This window comes from Oryx dammah, unplaced genomic scaffold (genome assembly GCF_014754425.2).
Source record: "Oryx dammah isolate SB20612 unplaced genomic scaffold, SCBI_Odam_1.1 HiC_scaffold_6, whole genome shotgun sequence".
Taxonomy (NCBI): domain Eukaryota; kingdom Metazoa; phylum Chordata; class Mammalia; order Artiodactyla; family Bovidae; genus Oryx; species Oryx dammah.
The window spans coordinates 33,594,614-33,613,693 of record NW_024070190.1 but is presented as its reverse complement, the minus strand read 5'-3'; the positions used below and the strand labels follow the sequence as shown (position 1 = coordinate 33,613,693).

The following is a 19,080-nucleotide window of genomic DNA, read 5'->3' as shown; positions in this document are numbered from 1 at the left end:
CTCATCTAGCCCAGCCAGGGACTGCCTGCCATGATGCCCTCTGAGTCTCCCAGGAGGGTCTAGAAGCCCAGGGAGCCTGGCTGAGCACAGAGGGTCTTTCTCAGGCCATGAGCTCAGCAACCCCCTTCCCTGTATACCTGAGCGGCAGCCCAAAGTCTCCATGTCTCATGTCTCTCCAAGAGGAGGCTGGCCACCTCTTCTGTGCACCGCACCCCCCTCCCAGGTGAGAAAGTCCCCATGCCTTTCCTTCTGTCTGCCAGGGGGCTCCTGGAACCACTGTGGCCAGGATGAAGGTCAGTGGACCTTGTAACTCAAGACCTGAGGGGCATGATGGGAGGGATGGAGAGAGTTGGGGTTTCAGGGGCTCAGTGGGTGGCCACTGGACCAAGGCAGGAGCAGGCAGAATTCAGAACCGTTGCCCTTAAAGCAATATGTATGCCAGATGCTCAGCTTGAACAACAGATGTTAACTAAGCCGCACAAGCAACTGGCAAAGGTTTACCAGTCTCAGTGAAGGTCCCACCAGCCTGCCAACGTGAAAGGAGTCTAGTGCTCTGCTTTACTCTCCAGAATTTCAGCCGGTGGGCAGGAACACTCCCGAAGTAGAAATTCTCTATGTGGATCTCCTCCAGGTCATTTACAGGGACACGGCATCCAAAGCAAATGCCCCTTCCTTCCTCTCCCTCCTCCTGGGCCGCCTGCCTCTCTCCTGCCACCATCTCACCTCAGGGAAGAATACGAAACAGTCCAGGAGGGGCCCGAGTCCGAGGCAGAGGAAAGCCCTGAGCTGACCGGATACTTCTGCCCCCAAATGCCTTCACTTCTCTTCTCCTGGCCTCACTCATCTGGCTCTCTCCCATTCTTTACCAGTCTTCTTTTCTCCCACACAGGGTGAACCTGGGATCCCAGGAGCCAAGGTACTGATACAGAGGAAATGTTCCGGGCAGCCCGGAGCATCAGGTGTGGGGTGGAGGTGGGAGGGGCTGCTTTTGTTTTGCTCCTGGTCCCCTGAGGCTGCTCCAGAGCTGGGGACCTGACTGAGCAGAGGAGAGCCCACCCCGGAGGGGCTTGCTTGTCAAGAATGCGCTGCAGACGCCTCGCGTCCCCCTCCCTGGATCCTGTCCCAGGCAACTGTCTGGTTTACATTCCCACCAGCTGCAGCGGGCGGTGACATGGTCCCCTACACCCACAGGGATCTGTCTCTCATCCAGTCCAATAAGAGGTGTAACATGAGAAAAGTTTCCATGGTCAAAGACATTTGAGAAATAATGGAGCTTGAAACTATTACACAGGCTTCTTTCCTGCAGGCCTTCTCAGAGCCTTTACTGTGCTAAATATACACTGGGAAACTCTTTTGGGGGCTGCAGAGAATGAGATGGTTAGACAGCATCACTGACTCAATGGACATGAATTTGAGCAAATTCCGAGAGATATGAAGGATAGGGTAGTCTGGCACGCTGCAGTCCATGAGGTCTCAAAGAGTTGGACACGACTGAGCAACTAAAGAAAAACAAAGTAACTTCTGCAGCATTTTCAAACTTTCTGATGAGGACAGCCTTTTTTTAAGAGGTGCCTCTTAGGGGGCAGGTATTCTGAAAACACTCGTCTATGATTACTGCCCCTTGTACCCCTCACCACTCCCACCCCATCCTCTTATCAGTGACTTTTTCTTCTTGCCCCAAAGGGAGACCCAGGAGGAACAGGGAAGCCGGGGCCCCCAGGTTTGCCGGGAAAGAGGGGGCAGAGGGTAGGATACTGTGTCTCTGACTGTGTGCTCCCTTCATCCCGGCATCTCCTGGTCCCCCCGCCGTTCCCACCCCCCCGCCCCCATGGTTGTCATGCTGCTTGCAGTGTGAGGAGGGTGCATGTGTCTCCAGGAAGAAGGGAGTGCTGGCCAGGATGGCCTGCAAATCTTCGGAAATTCACACTCGAGGGCACAGCCTTTCTCCCTGAAAGCCACTGGGTACCCGAGAGGAAAGCCCAGCAGAAGGAAGGGAGGTCCTCCCTGCCCCTGCTCCCATCCCCCAGGACCTCAGCAGAGCAGCCCCACACCCTTCCCCTTAGACCACCCCCGCCTCAGACAGGGGTATGCCCCCGCTAAAGCCGCAGGCACTGCAGGGCGAGCTGGGGCCTTAGGATTCACGTCCCTCTCATCACTGGGGCTTTTACCTGGCCCTCCTCACCTTCTGCATGTGTGTGCTTAGTAGCTCAGCCATGTCCAGCTCTTTGCAACCCCATGGACTGCAGCCCGCCAGCTCCTCTGTCCATGGGGATTCTCCGGGCAAGAATACTGGAGTGGGTTGCCATTTCCTTCTCCAATGCATGAAAGTGAAAAGTGAAAGTGAAGTTGTTCAGTCATGTCCAGCTCTTTGCAACCCCATGGACTGCAGCCCGCCAGGCTCCTCTGTCCCTGGGGATTCTCCAGGCAAGAACACTGGAGTGGGGTGCCATGCCCTCCTCCTGTCATTCACACTTTCTGCCCCAGGGCAGGTGGCAAGGGGATGACTGCTAAAGACCCGATGTGACACCCTTTGTGTTGGCCGCTGAAAAGTTCGTTGAGCCATCTGAGTGAATTAAGAGCGCAGGGCCCTCAGTGTATATTATTACATATGAGAACCACCATCAGCCTAGAGCAAGTGGAGCTTCTCACGCTGGCCTGGAGGGGCACTCTTGAGGGGCCCTCCTGATACAGGACGCTGTGAATCCAAGTGAAGTCTGACACAGAAGGAGGAGCATCAGGAGAGCTGGGTGCTCCACTGAGGGGGTCGTCCACAGTCACAGAGACCCTTCATCTCTGCAATGAGAGTGGGGCTCTGGGACCTAAGCCACGGGCAAGAAAAAGTATCCTTTGGTGGTAGAATAGAGAAGGGTACTTGTTTACTGGGCTTCCCTGGAAGCTCAGCTGGTAAAGAATCCGCCTGCAATACAGGAGACCCCGGTTCGGTCCCTGGGTCAGGAAGATCCACTGGAGAAGGGGTAGGCTACCCACTCCAGTACTCTTGGTCTTCCCTGGCGGCTCAGATGGTAAAGGGTCCACCTGCAGTGTGGGAGACCTGGGTTCGATCCCTGGGTTGGGAAGATCCCCCAGAGAAGGGAATGGCTACCCACTCCAATATTTTGGCCTGGAGAATTCCGTGGACTGTATAGTCTGTGGGGTCACAAAGAGTCAGACACAACTGAGCGATTTTTGCTTGTTTACTAGGGCTGCCCTAACACGGGACCACTGACTGGGTGGTCTCAGCAGCAGACACTGACTGGCCCACAGTGCTGAGGCCGGAAGTCCGAGATCAGGTGTCAGTGGGGTTGGACACCCTTCTGCGGGGTGTCCCGTGCCTCTCTCCTGGTTCCTGGGAGCTTGCTGGCGTTCCTGGTCTTCCTCGGCTTGTTGAAGCATCACCCCAGTCTCTGCCTTCGTCTTCACGTGGTGTTCTCCCCATATGCATGTCTGTGTCCAAAGTTCCCTTTTCTTTATAAGGACACCGATCATACTGGATTGGGGCCCACCTGACTCCAGGGTGACCTCATAATTTAGCTAATTACATCTCTAGTGGTCCAATTGCCAAGTAAGGTCACATTCTGAGATACCTGGAGTTAGGACTCCAGCATATGAATTTCACGGGACACAATTCAACCTGAGGCACACTTCTCAAAATATTCCTCCAAAGGAGAAGTGCTGGTATGATGGTTTTTGTCCTCCCTAGAGGCAGGGAGGAGTGTGCAGAAAGCTCTCCCTAGAGACCAGGAGCATCTAATTGCTAGATGTTACAAACATAAAAAAAGAGCAAAACAGTTTTAAAAAAATAATGCCAAATATTTGCATTCTGAATGGCTCACATCTCCCTAGGAGACCCCCCTAAAGGGACTCAATGCTCTTGGCTCCTCTCCCTCCATAAATACCAAGGGCCCTGCCCACACAGGACTGGGAGGACAATGATACCAGTGGGAAATGTCCCAAGGAAGGAGTCAGGTCCCTGATAGGGTCCAGCAGGAAGTGAGTCCTTCAGAGAACAGCCCAGGTAAGGGCAGGGAGGCAGGAGAGAAGAAAGTTAAGACCTTACGTTGGAGGGCTGGACCCTTCGCCAACATACTAGAGAAATGGTTCCTAACCCAAACTGTCTGCTTTTCCTCCACAGGGTGAAAAGGGGGCTGTGGGGTCCCCAGGGCCACTCGGCCTCTTGGGGCAGAAGGTGGGTAGCAACCAGCTCTGAATGGTGGGTTCTGGGCAGAGGTCCAGCATTCATCCCCACCCACATTTCCCACCCTGCACATTCACACGGGCCCCAGCATTACAGGGGTCCCTCCCAGATTGGGGAAAAGCAGTTGGAACACAGCCAGATTCTGTTTTGGGGGACAGAAGCACGGGATACCACATGGGAAGTCCTGACTGTCCCCAAAAAGCCCCAAATTCAAAGAATTTACTAGCTATGACTTGGTCTGATTTCTCTCCACCAGGTCTGAAAGTGTAGTCTACAGTACGTGAGCTCCACAGACATTCCATTAAAAAAAAATAAGAAGTCAAATAAGTTTGGCTCTATACAATAGACCCTCAGAATTCTACTCAATACTCTGTAATGGCCTATATGGGGAAAGAATCTGAAAAAGAGTGGATATATGTACATATGTATGTATGTATAACTGATTCTGTTTACTGTATACCTGAAACTGACCCAAGTCAACCATATGCCAATAAAAAATTTTTTAATAAATAAAACAGGCTCCTCAGAGAGTCATAAGCACCTTGGCCTGTCCAAGAGGCTCCTGGCACCCCATGGTGAAGGAGCCTGGAAAGCTTCATTTCATTTCGCCTTTCTGACATTGTTTGGCCACCAGACCCCTCTTTGTCACAGTCTTGAATATTCCCAACCTGCTGAAGGCGTGTTCCCTGAAACACACTTTGAGAAACCTCGATTCTGGTCCTGTGGGGATCTTGTTCTGGCTTATACCTGTTCCACTTGAGTAACCAGCTCCATTCTCTCCTCACATCCCATAGCCAGGCTTCTCAAAGCCTCTGGTCCCCAGCCGTGCTGGAGCCCACAGTTCCCCAACATTCAGCACAGACCAAGGGGCAGGCTGCTGTCTTCAGTCCTTTGAACTGAGGGGAGAAAAGACAGGGACCAACCACCTCCCGCAAAGTTAGTGATGGTAACTCTACCTTCCACCCCCAGGGAGAAAAAGGCGATGCTGGCAACTCCATTGGAGGAGGCAGAGGGGAGCCCGGTCCCCCAGGGCTTCCTGGACCCCCAGGGCCAAAGGTGAGTCTTTCCCTGGGATCAGTGCTCAAGTCAAGTGTTGGCCTTATCCCTAGTCCATCTGGGGGACTCTGTATCCTGGGCACCTTGCCTTCTCTCTTCCTCTAAGTGTGTGGTTGGTCCAGTGGATTCCAGAAAGGTCCAAGCTCCTGGGACCGAGCTCCTACTTCCAAGCAGTGACCTTGACCCTCCAAAAGACATGCCCTATCTGGGGCAGTTGGAAGTAGGAGCCACTGACTCAAATGGCTGTGATGTAGCTGAGTCAAGGGCCAGGCTGCCAGGTCTTTGGATAATCAGAAAGGCCCGTAGCCTGGACTCTGAATCGGCCACAGAGACTCCTGCCTCTCCCTGCTCCTCCGGTCCTAGGCCTCCTGGGGCCCCCTCCTCACATGCCTAGGCCCTTCCCACTCGCCTCTGCCTCCCAGGCAGGACCTGGTGAGGTGAGCAAGTGTTCCAGGCTCCAAAATGACCTGCCTCCTACAGCCGGCAGTTGATGAGGGTCCATAGTTAGGGCCCTCAACAAGCTGGACACATGTGTGTTGACTAAGAACCAAGGAGGGCCTGGCAGCACAGAACTCAGAGGGAGAAAGGAATAGATCAGGAGGGCTGCTTGGAGGAGGTGGGCCTCGGCAGGGCCCAAGGGTGGGGAAGTCAGACAGGTGGAATAGGGGGAGTTAGTAGATACGACCAGGCAAAGATAGAGCCCAGAAACACTTGCTACAACATGAACGGCCAGACCATCTCTTGCCCCCTGCGTGTCCTCATCCCATCTCTCTCCTGTTGTCCAGGGGGAAGCTGGAGCAGATGGCCAGGCAGGCCCCCCAGGACGGCAAGGAGACAAGGTACGGAGGGCCCCGATCTAACAGCTGCAGGATGAGGGTCAGCTTGAGAGCTCAGAGGGAGAGAGAGTCTTGGCCGTCCCTGCCACTGGGTCCCCAGGCACAGGGCTGACAGCCATGACTCCTGCCTGCCATCTCTTGTGGTCACCTTGGGCTTTGGGGAAGCCTCTGAGATGGCGGCCAGGCACAGGCAGGCCCAGGGATGAAACGCTGGGCCTGGGAAAGGCAGTGACCCAGAGCCCCTGCATCTACTATTTTCTAACCGCTGGTAAAGGCAGGCTCCATTCTCTCCAGCTCCTCCTGTAGACAGGTCAGCATGGTGTTGCTGTGGGCACTGTAAGACTGTGGGTGCGGGGAGGTGCTGGCTGCTATCTGGAGGTGATGCTCCCTAAGCTGACCAACTGAGGGGTCAGCAGAAGTTGAGTTATATTAAAGGGTTTGTTTTCCCTTTATTTTTACTTACTATCTTCATTTTTAAAGCTGTGTTCAGTGTTCATATCTTCCCAGTTCAAGTATGGAACTGTGCTTTGCTTTTCACAATTTATACCACCTTTCATTTATTTCCCACGGTTCTGTCCTGTTTCCAACAAGTACAAATCCTCCCCACCCAACCTGCTCCAGGAGGCAGGGTGTTTCTAATCCCTCATCCTGGCCCCCCACGTTTCCTCCCACACTTTGGGTCTTCCACCAGCAGACAGGAACTGCCAGGGCTCTCCACGGTGACTGGCGACCACCCAGGCAATTGACACAAAGTTTCTGAACCCTTGCTCCTTGAGCAGGATGGGAACAGGAAGGCAGAGGGTCTGGTCTCTGCTCCCAAGACTTAGGGGACTAAAGAGAGGTGCCCAGACAAACAAGGGTAGAATCACCAACAGCTAACGCAGGACAGAAATAAGACCTTCCAGTGTGAAGCTGGAGGGAGCTCAGAGGGAGAGAGGCATGCGGGCTGGGGGAGGCGCTTCCCGAGGGGTGGACCCTGCATGAGCTGGAGCCCTGCGCCCTCCTGGCCGGGGCTGAGCTGAGCCTCCCAACCCCTCCAGGGCCCCAACACACAGACCATCTGGAGACATCAGACTCTCTGTAGCCACTTTATGCCTATTTCACTGCAATTTTGTCCTGCAACAGGGGGAGCCTGGAGCAGCTGGTGAACAGGGACCTACTGGCCCCAAGGTACGTGAATCTCTCATCCAGAGAATCAGGGCACCCCAGCCCAGCTCCCTGGGGCCACGGTGTGAACTGGCTCATCTGGGGCTCTCCGGGAAGAGCAGTCTGGCCGGCTGGGTTGTCTGGCTAGGATGTCTGACATTGCAGCCACAATCAGACTCAGCGTCCCCCAGGTCTGTCTAGTTTAGGGTTCTCCACTGGTTCTGGATTCCCAGAGCATCCTCTGAGCGTGTCTGGAGCCCCGGGAGCCACCGCCAGCGGCTCTGGATCCGCCTGTGCAGCCAGCGTCGGCTCTGATCCCCTTTGGCAGGAACAGGAGGTGCCTGTCCTGAGGTCCCCGCTGGCCCAGACCCTGGGTACAGGTGTCATTTGTCTCCTAGGGCTCCAAGGGCGAAACTGGGAAGGGAGAGATGGTGGACTACAACGGCAACATCAACGAGGCTCTCCAGGTGAGCGGGGCCACCCAGAGGTGGAGATCTGGGGTTCCTCGTGGGCCTTGGAGCTGGGCCCCAGGCCTGCTGGGAGATCTGAGCCTCTAACCCTCCAAGGCCTGGCCACTAGGCAGAGCTTCCAGGGAGCTCCCTTGTCTCGGCCTCCCCTATTATCCCCCAGGCACACAGCTCCCTCATTTGAAATCCAAGTGGCCCAGCTCTGGGTCACTGAGAGTCCTAAGTGGAGCACCCTGGCACCTGTGAGGTGCTGGCCCACTTGTGGCTCTGGGACTCCCATTTCTCTGGCACACAAACTCCCCCCTTCACTTGGCAGTACTTGTCTTCCTGTGACCCACCTACCTTTGTGTCAATGTAATAGTTCAGGTTCATACGGCACCCTCCTTTAAAAGTGGGGTTCTTGGGACTTCCCTGGTGGTCCAGTGGTTAAGACTCCATGCTTCTATTGTAGGGAGCCTGGGTTCAATCCTTGGTTGGGGAACTAAGATCCCTCATGCCATAAAAAAAATTTTTTTAAGTGGGGTGTTAGCGACATTTGGGGCTGGTTAATCTTGGTTGTGGGAAGGCTGTCCCATGTGCCGGAGGATGTTCAGCAGCATTCCGGGTCTCTACCCACTAGATTCCAATAGATGGCACCTACGTCATTGCCTCCCAGCTATAAGAAACAAAGTATGTCTCTGCACACTGCCGAATGTCCCCAGGGGGACAAAATCACCCCAGACTGAGAACCGCTCCTTTAAAGGAATCCTTGTACCTATGTGAATCCATTTTTAAGGTGTACAGATTTTTTTAAATGCCAACAATTGTCCCTCTAATTTATTTTCAAGTAGCTCCGTGTTTTGTTCTACTGTGTTTAAAGGGAGTATATCAGAGCCTTAAATCTGGGTCTTAGAAGAAGGGGGAAGATGAAGGGAGGGTCCCGGTCAGTGATTAGAAAGAAGACGCTTCTTTCTTCGCTCTCTGGTAAAGGGACAGTTTTCAGTCCCCTTTAAGGCATATCTGAGTCTGTTGTAGACAGCATTTGGTGCTTGTGGGGTGTTCTCTTTTCAGTGATTACGACCCTCTGGGAGAGATGAGGGTGGGGTGAGTCTGGGAGACACAGAGTCCCCGAGAGGGTCTACCTCTGTGGTGCTCCTTCAAGGGGCCCAGAGCCCACACTTCCAGGACTGTTTTGAGGGACCTTCCAGGTGGCTCTTGATTTGCTCTTCAACTGATCATGTGATGTTGATTTTTAGGAGATCCGGACACTGGCCTTGATGGTGAGTCCTCATCCCTTGATTCCCCCCAGGTGCTGGGCTGAGGGCTGGGAGTGGGCAACCTGAAAGCTAAGCCTGGAGGTCTCCCCTCCAGAAGGTTAGGGTAGACCCTGCTGTGCGGGAGCAGGGACTGGCCTGAGCCTGAGCAGAATCATAGCTGTCATCTGGAGTGGCTCTTCGCCAGCTCAGCAGGGCGCTCTTGTCAAAGGATAAATGCTGGGTTCTCTCTGCAGCGGCATCGAAAAAGTAGTGGTATGGAGGAAGAGATTTCTATGTTTCTCCTTTTACCCAACCTTTCACTAATAAAGTATAATCCTAAGAAATCAGTAGCAGTCCTCCACCTTTCCTGAAAATCAACTTCATTATTTGCATCTGGAAAACCAGTGTATTCTAAGCCTGGATCCTGCCTGGGTGCCCACCAGTGATAGGCCCTCAGTGAATATCTGCAGTTAAAACAATCACCACCCGCTCTAACTTCCAAGTCAGAGAAAAGAGGAGAGATCAAGAAGTTCTCAAACTACTCATATTTTATGTCATTCAATATTTTTTAGTGGCCATATGCCAGAGAACACACTTAGACATGATACAAATCCAGAATTAAGCCCTGGTCATATGATGCCTCAAACCCAGAGATTGGTATTAACCAAATGGTTCTGGAATCAGTGAGCTTCGTTTAGAAACATTAAAATATATTATTTGAAATAGCTATTTGAAATAAAACTTTCATGGAAAAAATTTTTAATTTTTAAAATCAACCTTGAATTAACTGTACATACAATAAAATGTACCCACTTTAGGTGTAGAATTTGTTGAGTTTTGACAAATGTATATAGCCTTGTATCCACCACCTCAATCACTCCAGAAAATTCCTTCATGAGACTCAAGAATCAATCCCACACTTATCCCACTGATGTGCTTTCTGTCACCACAGCTTAGATCTGTCTTCAGTTCTGGAGTTTCTTATGAATGGAGTCAATCAGTATGTCAGCCTCCGCATCCGGCTTCTTTTGCTCTGTGTCCCGTGTCAGAGTTTCTTTTCTGGCATGGCCTGGGCCGTGCTTGGTTCTTTTTCACTGCTGTATAGTATTCCAGACACTCACCACTGATGGACATTTGGGTTGTTGCCCAGTCACTATCAGGGAAGGTCAGATTTGTCTTCTAGGAACCCAAGGATTCCCCAGGGTGTAGAGGTGTATAGGTGTCGTTCTAGGATCCCCACCCCTGTCTTTAGCCTAAACACACAGAGCTTACCTGCCTTACACTGTGGGATCTCCTTGTTATTTTCTTTGCAAAAAAAAAAAAAGTGTTCCTACTGCTGATGAAATGTTTGGAAATAATCAGCCTCCACATACACCTCCCTGGAGACAGGCCATCCCTCCTCAGTCATAAAGTTCTCCCACGAGTCTCTCTTTCCTTTCCTAGGGGCCGCCTGGTCTTCCTGGGCAGATCGGCCCACCCGGACCTCCAGGGATCCCAGGCGAGAAGGTAACACTGTCTTGACCAGGCAGATGCAGACCCTGCAGAAGCCCCGCATGCGTCTCTGAGCCCGGGACCCCCGGCTGCCCCTATCTGTGTCTTTCTCATGCTCCCAGGGCCACCACCCCACTCCAGCCTGTAATTCTCCCCAAGCTCCAAGGCACCGCCTGCCCTCCATCCCTCCCACACCCTCAACTCTGCCGTTCTCCCCTCACTGTCTGTCTGAGGCTCCTGTAATTCACAGGCCCCTCTGTTACGGTGAGGCCTGGGTCTAGACGAGCTCGCACCCTAGCTGGACCCACAGCAGGGACCCAGCCCGCCATCACAGCACGTAGCACTTGAGCCCTCCGCAGTCTCACCCCTCCCTCCATTCCTGCTTCCTTTTGTCCTCTGCCCTCATCCCTCTGGGTTTTCTCAGAAAGCCATGCTCATTTGTCCTTCTGTCCTCTGCTCGTGAGGCCTTCTACCCTGAAGTCCCTTCTTGTCTCCTGTACCTTTCAAAGTCCTCATATTTCAATTCCACCTTGAAGGCTGCCACCTCCTCCCCGAAGCCTTACCTGATCTACCAGGAGGAATTCCCCGCTCTTCCCTCTCAGCTTGCTTTGGTGGTGCAGCTGGTTATTTGCTGTGCTGTGCTTAGTCACTCAGTCATGTCTGACTCTTCGCAACCCCAGGGACTGTAGCCCGCCAGGCTCCTCTGTCCATGGGGGTTCTCCAGGCAAGAATCCTGGAGTGGGTTGCCATGCCCTTCTCCAGGCAATCTTCCCAACCCAGGGATTGAACCCAAGTCTCCCACATAGCAGGTGGATTCTTTACCATCTGAGCCATGAAGGAAGCCCAAGAATACTGGAGTGGGTAGACTGTCCTTCTCCAGGGATCTTCCCTACCTAGGAATCCACTGTTGATTAACCACAGGCCTTGGGCTCACAACTCTGCACTGGGGTCCTCACCTTTAAAACAGAGTCAGTGAAAATGCATACCTTCCACGTGAGTGCTGAGGACACCTGACCCAGCAAGTGCTATGTAAATAAGAGTTACTGTTCTCCTCTGGTCCAAGAGTGACCTTGGGTTGTTCTGGCTGCAGGGGGAGATTGGACTGCCAGGCCCTCCCGGACTCGATGGGGAAAAGGTAAGGACACGCCCAGACAAACCTCTAAAGATAGTCTTTGCCCTGGTGGTGAGGGTGCAGAAGGCTCTGGAGGGAGCCCGGGTGCACACCTTGTGGGGAAGGGAGGAGAGGGGAGGGGGGACCCACCTGTAGAAGCCCCTCGATCCCCACTGCTGGCCCCAGGAGGAGCCAGGCAGACCCACGCTGGGATGGGCCGGGGCTGGTGGCCAAGGCCCCTCAGATTCCCACAGGCAGCTGCACAGACTCTCTGCCTGGTCCAATCAAGCACCAAAGAGCCAAGTCCTTTGGGGCCCCCACACCCCATTCTTTCACGTTCTTCCCCTCGATCCTCCGTGCGTGTATCTAAATACATGTTGTTGATCTTTTCTCGAGGGACCTCGAGGCAAACCAGGAGATGTGGGCCCTCCTGGTCCCCAAGGCCCCCCAGGAAAGCCTGGGCCTGCAGGAGTGAAGGGAGAAGACGGCCTCCCGGGGAGCCCAGGAGAGAAGGGGGAGAGAGGGGAGACGGGGCAGCCAGGACCACCGGTGAGCGCCAGGTCCCACCTAGCATGATACAGCTGTGTGCTGCACCAGGTGCAGCTGGAAACCAGGGTCGGGAGCCGGGGACAGGGGCTCGCCTGCTTTCTCCTCCAGCCTTGCTTTATGAAAGCTAGTTTCCTGCCTCAAGAGACCTGAGTCCTGCTCTGTCAGCTCCCATTCACAGCAAAGTCACTGAGCCCGGCAGAGCCTCCGTTGCCTCATCTGTAAAATGGGGATGATAATGCCATCCCTGGATACCTCACTGGGTTGTTAGGAAGATAAAGTTGTGGGTGTAAAACTGTCTCTTGGGATAGCATACAGAAGCCCTAGACCCAGGAGAGGTACAAACAAGGGACCTTGCCCAGGCCAGCTAGGTTTGACCTAAGGACGTTCTTTGGGCCTCACGGCTTCCATCTGAGAAATGGATGGCACCCTAGACATCTGCTTTTGGGGGAAGGGGGTCCCACGTGCAGGCCGCAGCTTGTCCGCAGACCCCAGTGTGATGGCCTAGCCCTTGATTAACAGAGATCTTTGTCAATCCGTAGGGTCTAGACGGCCCAACTGGGGAGAAAGGAGAACCAGGTGACCAAGGGAGAGCCGGAGCGACTGGACTTCCTGGCCCAATCGGGCTCCCAGGATTTATAGTAAGGCGAGGGGACTGAGCGTCACGGTTGCCAGCAGACCTCTGCTGACGAGGGCAAGCAAGTCGGGTGCCCTGACTGCGGCCACCTGCCTAGCAGGTGCCTGGTGTGATGAGGCTGCACTGACCTCATCTGCCATCCCTCCCTGGGGACGGGAGGGTCCTCTGGATGAGCAGCTACTCCCTGAGGGGCAGATGGGTGTCAACAGGGGTTCCAGCTCCCTCCACTCACAACATGATGGCCTCCCTCTCCAGGGGCCAACAGAGTTCAAAGGTGCCAGAACCTTGAACTTGGAGGAATTCTCTTCTTAGAAGTAGAAAGAACCTCAGAGGTCAACCAGTCCCACCTCTGACCCAGTGCAGGGGCCCTCGGAAGCCACTGACTGCCCACTCAGCTGGGACAGGCAGGCAGCTGGTGGCCTCCTGACATGTCCCCTCCAAACTGGAGGGAGTGCTCCCTATGTGGTGTGAGGGTCCCCCATCAACACGCTGTGGGCCTGGCTCTGCTTCTGGAGCCATATTTGCTTTCGGTAGCTGCATAGCAAGTCATCACAAATTCAGTGGCTTAAAACAGTACACATGTGTTATGGCGGTGTCCATGGGTCAGGAGTCCACGGGGCCTCCGCCCAGCGCTTCTCGAGGCTGCAGTCATGTTGCCATCAGCTGCATTCCCGTTTAGTGCTGGGGTCCTCTTCTGAACTCACTGCCATTGGCATAGTTCAGTTCCTTCTATAGTAGGGCTGAGTCCCTCAGCTCCTACAGGTCACCTACGGTTCCCGACCACACAGCCTTTCTCATAGTAGGCAGAGCACATTACAGTAGCCTGCTTCTTCAAGGCCAAGGCCAGCAGGAGTGTCTCAGTGCACGCAAGTAAGACAGAGGGGTGTGTGTGTGTGTGTGTGTGTGTGTGTGAGACATACTTGTAACACAGTCTTAACCTATCAGTTGTATAACACCTGTATAATTTGTACCTAAGCTTATAACATAATCACAAGAGAGACACACCATCACCTTTGCCACAGGCCGTATTCTGTTGGTTAGAGACAAGTCCCAGGTCTATGCCAGGGTCTCTACCCTATAGGACCCATGCAGAATATCAGCCTCTCCTCCCATGTGCTGTTAATAGAACCTCAGATTCAGGAAGCCGGTGATCACAGGCTCCCTGCCCTGGTCTTCATCCTCAGGCCAGTTACCCCCCATAGCTTCCCAGGCGATCCTTGCAGAAACCTAGTCTCAGCCTAGTCCTAGTCCGGGTCTGGTTTGTCACAGATTTGAGGGTGACTATCCCGGACTCCCCGGAGTGCTGGCATCCACGCCATGTTGTTTTGTGTCCACAGGGAGAGAAAGGAGAACCAGGGGAGAAGGGTGACCCAGGAATGGAGGTAGGTTGTGCCTGCTCCGCGGTTTGTGTCACGGGCATTGTGACAGGGACCTCATCACACCACAGCCTCCAGTGGGCACAGCATTGCCGTGCTCTAGAATGAAACTCACAACTGCCTGGCACAGGAAGAGGGCGGGAAACCAGATTTCCTGAGCGCTTCAGGATCGTTGTGAAGTTCGCTCCACTGATCAGGTCCCTCAGTGGCATTCACACGGCGCCTGCCACGCTCCATTCCCAGTGCTAGAGCCTGGAGACAGGAAATAAACAGACTGCCCCTGCGCAGCAAACAGTCTCCACCTGTAGGCACTAGAATGGCAGCAGCTCGGGGAGTCGGGTGAGCACCCCAGCGGATGGGTCTTTGGAACAGCGTCTATAGGAGTTTGCCCAGAAGCTCCAGAGGTAGGGTTTCCAGAGAGAGACAGTATTCTTATGAGAAGAGGGTGGTGGTGAAGGGGAAAGGAGAGAACTGTGGAGTGAGAAGTAGTCAGGATGGAAGCCACCTTCTCATAAGACAGGGGGGATCGGGCTCAAGGAAAGAGCCAGGAAAGCAAGAGGAATCAAGGATGCATGAGGGGGAGGCTATTTGTTGGGAGAGCCTGCACCACCCCAACACCACCGCAGAGAGAGACCCCCAGACCTTCTCAGTCCCCAGAGAAGTCTCCTCAGTCACCCTTCAGTGTCACCAAGCCCTGTCAGCATTTAGCAACCCAGACTTGATTATAGAACACGTGTGTTATTTATTTGGATAGCCTCCTAAGGAAATGCTCTGAAATTCAGGAAACACATAATATGCAAAAATGTTCCTTCCAGATGTATTTAAAGTACAGATTGGAAACAGCCTGCATTTCTAACAAGGAGGAAATGATTAAATAACTTACCACAACAATACTAATGGTAATAATAGTCCCCATGTTGGAGAGTTTTTCTTATGCCAAGCCCTGCTCCAAGCTCTGACTAGTAGGAAATCATTTTTATTCCATTCAGTGAAAGAGCTGAATATATATATATATATATATATATAAATATATATATATAATATCATCATAAGTATAGATACACATTCAAATACATTTTATGTATCAAGAGAGTGTAGAAGAAAATAAAGCAAAATATTAGCATTACTCAGAGATATTTATGCTTTTTCCTTCTTTCAATTCTCTTTTTCAATTAATTTATCTTTTTAATTTATTTTTTAACTGAAAGACAATTGCTTTACAGAATTTTGTTGTTTACTGTCAAACCTCAACATGAATCAGCCATAGGTATACATTCTCTTTAATTTACTATGTTAATGAATTTGTATTCCTTTAAAAATTTTAACATTTTAAATTATCACATAGTAAAATTGACTTTTCAGGTCTATGAATTTTAATATATGCATGATTTGTGTAAACTCTACTCCCATCAGGATATATGATTTACTTGTTTATACTAAGGAAAAAAAAGTAGTAAACATTTTTTTTAAGAAGGTAGAGTTTGCAAAGATTGTATTCCCTACAAGGTGACTATAGTATCGTGAAGCTAAAAACTCCACGTGGCCAGGGAACAACAAGAGTTCCCTGTCTGCCAAGTGCAGGTCACCTGGCAGAGGGTCCCCATGCTGGCCACACTCCAGGGGATTCTGTCCCTGGAAAGGTGAGGTGTCCAAGGAGAGTCCAGAAGCTGAAGTGTGGGGGCCCACTCAAAAAAGGGCAGGCAGGTCTCCTCCCAGCCTCTTGGGTAACTGACTGTGGACAATGGATGTCCATCTTCACTGGAGATAGAATCTGCCCGTCACAGCATCCTCCTCTGAGAGGAAGACCTCCCAGGGTTCCTTCATCTTCACTCTCCAGTCCAAATCTCTTCTACTTTAACCTACCTTCAAAGGAAATAGAGACCCATATTCCACCTCCTGTCTGCTACCAACCTGGGGAGCTTGAGGAATATTCTTGAGAAGCACCTCGGTCTCCTTCCATTCCAGATAACCAATCTCTGTTTCTTTAAGCTAAAGGTCTCAAACTCAAATGCTAGCCAGGACCAAGCATGAAACAAATGACTGCAAAAGGTCTGGTTCAAAACAATAGAGAGGGACTTCCCTGGTGGTGCAGTGGCTAAGACTCTGCACTTGCAGTGTGGGGGGCACAGGGGTACTCCCTAGTCAGGGAGATCCCGCGGGCTGCGTGGCACAGAAAAAAAAAGCTTTAGCAAAAAACAATAGGGAGTGGTGAGGACTAGGGTAAACCGAAGGACTGAAGCCCCACCTAGTGGGGAAAGCTCTCCTTCAGCTTCAGGTAATTGTTGCCAGGCAAGAACAAGAACAGGTTGAACAGTATGTGAACCGTGAACTTCCAGATGTTCAAGCTGGTTTTAGAAAAGGCAGAGGAACCAGAGATCAAATTGCCAACATCTGCTAGATTATTGAAAAAGCAAAAGAGTTCCAGAAAAAACATCTATTTCTGCTTTATTGACTATGCCAAAGCCTTTGACTGCGTGGATCACCACAAACTGTGGAAAATTCTTCAAGAGACGGAAATACCAGACCACCTGACCTGTCTCTTGAGAAATCTGTATGCAGAGCAGGAAGCAACAGTTAGAACTGGACATGAAACAACAGACTGATTCCAAATAAGGAAAGAAGTACGTCAAGGCTGTATGATGTCACCCTGCTTATTTAACTTCTATGCAGAGTACATCATGAGAAACGCTGGGCTGGAGGAAGCACAAGCTGGAATCAAGGTTGCCGGGAAAAATATCAATAACCTCAGATATGCAGATGACACCACCCTTATGGCAGAAAGCGAAGAACTAAAGAGCCTCTTGATGAAAGTGAAAGAGGAGAGTGAAAAAGTTGGCTTAAAGCTCAACATTCAGAAAACTAGGATCATGGCATCTGGTCCCATCACTTCATGACAGATAGATGGGGAAACAGTGAAAACAGTAGCTGGCTTTATTTTGGGGGGCTCCAAAATCACTGCAGGTGGTGACTGTAGCCATAAAATTAAAAGATGCTTACTTCTCAGAAGAAAAGTTATGAACAACACAGCATATTAAAAAGGAGATACATTACTTTGTCAAAAAAAGGTCCGTCTAGTCAAGGCTATAGTTTTTCCAGTGGTCATGTATGGATGTGAGAGTTGGACTATAAAGAAAGCTGAGCACCGAAGAATTGATGCTTTTGAACTGTGGTGTTGGAGAAGACTCTTGAGAGTCCCTTGGACTGCAAGGAGATCCAACCAGCCAATCTTAAAGGAGATCAGTCCTGAATATTCACTGGAAGGACAGATGCTGAAGCTGAAACTCCAATACTTTGGCCACCTGATGCGAAGAACTGACTCATTGGAAAAAAAACCCTGATGCTGGGAAAGATTGAAGGCAGGAGGAGAAGGGGATGGCAGAGGATGAGATGGCTGGATGGCGTCACTGACTCAATGGACATGAGTTTGAGTAAACTTCGGGAGTTGGTGATGGACAGGGAGGCCTGGTGTGCTGCAGTCCATGGGGTTGCAAAGAATTGGACATGACTGAGTGACTGAACTGAACTGAACTGAAGAACAAGAGCCTGGGGCTGCCAGATTTTCTGGTTTTTCAAAAACATCTGGAAGAATAGACATTTTGAGGCATTAGGGTTTTTTTCCAACATTGTGTAGGGAAATGAGTTTAGGAGTTTCTGGTCTGTTCTAAGCCTTCATTTGGGAGGCCGTGTGCTGGTAGTTCTGTCTTTCCCCTTGCAACTCCAGCCGGACCCCAGACTATGGCAAAGGCAGGGCCACTGAGAGTATAACGAGGTGGGCTAATCATTTCCCTTTGGCTTCCAGGTTCCTGGGCCACCAGGGCCAGAGGGGCCTCCTGGACCTCCGGTAAGTTTAGAGGACTTTTCTGTGTTTTAGTCCACTGTGACTAGGCCTAATGTCCCCTCTCCATGGCAGTCACTGGGCTTAGCCTCAGCCTTAGGTCAGCTATCATCTATTTCCACAGAGGGATTTTCACATCCACGTGCCCCCTCCATGCTCCTCTTCCCTCCCGCCTTAAACAGGCATCATCTCTGTGACACCAAGGAGCCTGGGCATTGCCTGGTTTCCTGGAAAGAGCTGACGGGCTTGATAGCCCCGAAGTCTGGTCATGGGGTCTGGTCCTTCCTCGCAGAAGTCAGAGTCACTCCGTTCCTTTGCTATCAGACTTCTGTTCTTCTCCTTCTATTCTGACTAACCAGCCAGCAGGATTAAAATAGAAAGTGACCCATTTAAAACTGACTCCACTAGGTAGGCCCTTTCATAGTTACAGATGATAAGGCACCTTTAAAGGGACCCCTCTGCATTATACTTAGAGGATCCCTAACCTCCCCCTGGATCAATAGATGCTGGTCCCTGCCTCTGTGGGGTTTGCAGTTCCCATGAGGATGGGTCACCCCGTTGCCACTGGTACAAGTAGTAGCAGTAGCAATAATGGCAGTCGCCAACATTTATTTAAGCTTACGATGTGCCTGATACTATGCTAAGCACTTTGTACATATCAATTTATTTCATTTTTGCTGGATTCCCTCTGAATCTTCTTTTCATGACACTGAGTATTCTCTCATGAGTCAGCTGTGGGGGCCACAGAGCGATTCTCAGTTAGTACCTGGCTGGGGAAGCCTGGCTCAGACCTCACTCCAGAAAGCCCCAGCAGACCCCCTTTAGCATTTCCTTCTATCTCCCCGAGGTAGGGATCCCAGGCCAGGCTCTATACCCTAAGTCCTTGCCCTTTTGCAGTCCAACTTGTGGACAACGAGATTGACTTAACCAGAAATGCAGTTCTGAGGTGCCTTGTTTTGATTCCAAATGCAGGGGCTCCAAGGCGTTCCTGGACCAAAGGTAAGATGAGGTCACATGGCAGGTGCTGGGCGAGGGGGTGGAGGAAGGAGCCCTGTCGGTGAAGACAGGAAAGCGACAAAAGTGCTTCAGAGGCAGACCAGCTGACCCCTCCCCTAGACGAACTTATGTGACACTTTAGCCAGTGGGGTA

The 19,080-nt window shown here is 51.7% G+C and overlaps 1 protein-coding gene across 6 annotated transcripts in view; it reads left to right on the top strand.

Moving 5' to 3' along the window:
- COL13A1 (collagen type XIII alpha 1 chain) overlaps positions 1–19,080 on the top strand; it is a 150,404-nt gene that overhangs the window by 108,530 nt on the left and 22,794 nt on the right. For all 6 annotated transcript variants that reach the window (XM_040242194.1, XM_040242198.1, XM_040242195.1 and 3 more), the window contains 14 exons: positions 890–916; positions 4,133–4,186; positions 5,165–5,251; positions 6,037–6,090; positions 7,213–7,257; positions 7,632–7,700; positions 8,936–8,959; positions 10,379–10,441; positions 11,517–11,561; positions 11,934–12,086; positions 12,626–12,724; positions 14,058–14,102; positions 17,896–17,937; positions 18,904–18,930. In XM_040242194.1, coding sequence (XP_040098128.1) covers positions 890–916; positions 4,133–4,186; positions 5,165–5,251; positions 6,037–6,090; positions 7,213–7,257; positions 7,632–7,700; positions 8,936–8,959; positions 10,379–10,441; positions 11,517–11,561; positions 11,934–12,086; positions 12,626–12,724; positions 14,058–14,102; positions 17,896–17,937; positions 18,904–18,930 — 834 coding nt within the window. The remainder of the gene's footprint in view (positions 1–889; positions 917–4,132; positions 4,187–5,164; positions 5,252–6,036; positions 6,091–7,212; positions 7,258–7,631; positions 7,701–8,935; positions 8,960–10,378; positions 10,442–11,516; positions 11,562–11,933; positions 12,087–12,625; positions 12,725–14,057; positions 14,103–17,895; positions 17,938–18,903; positions 18,931–19,080) is intronic.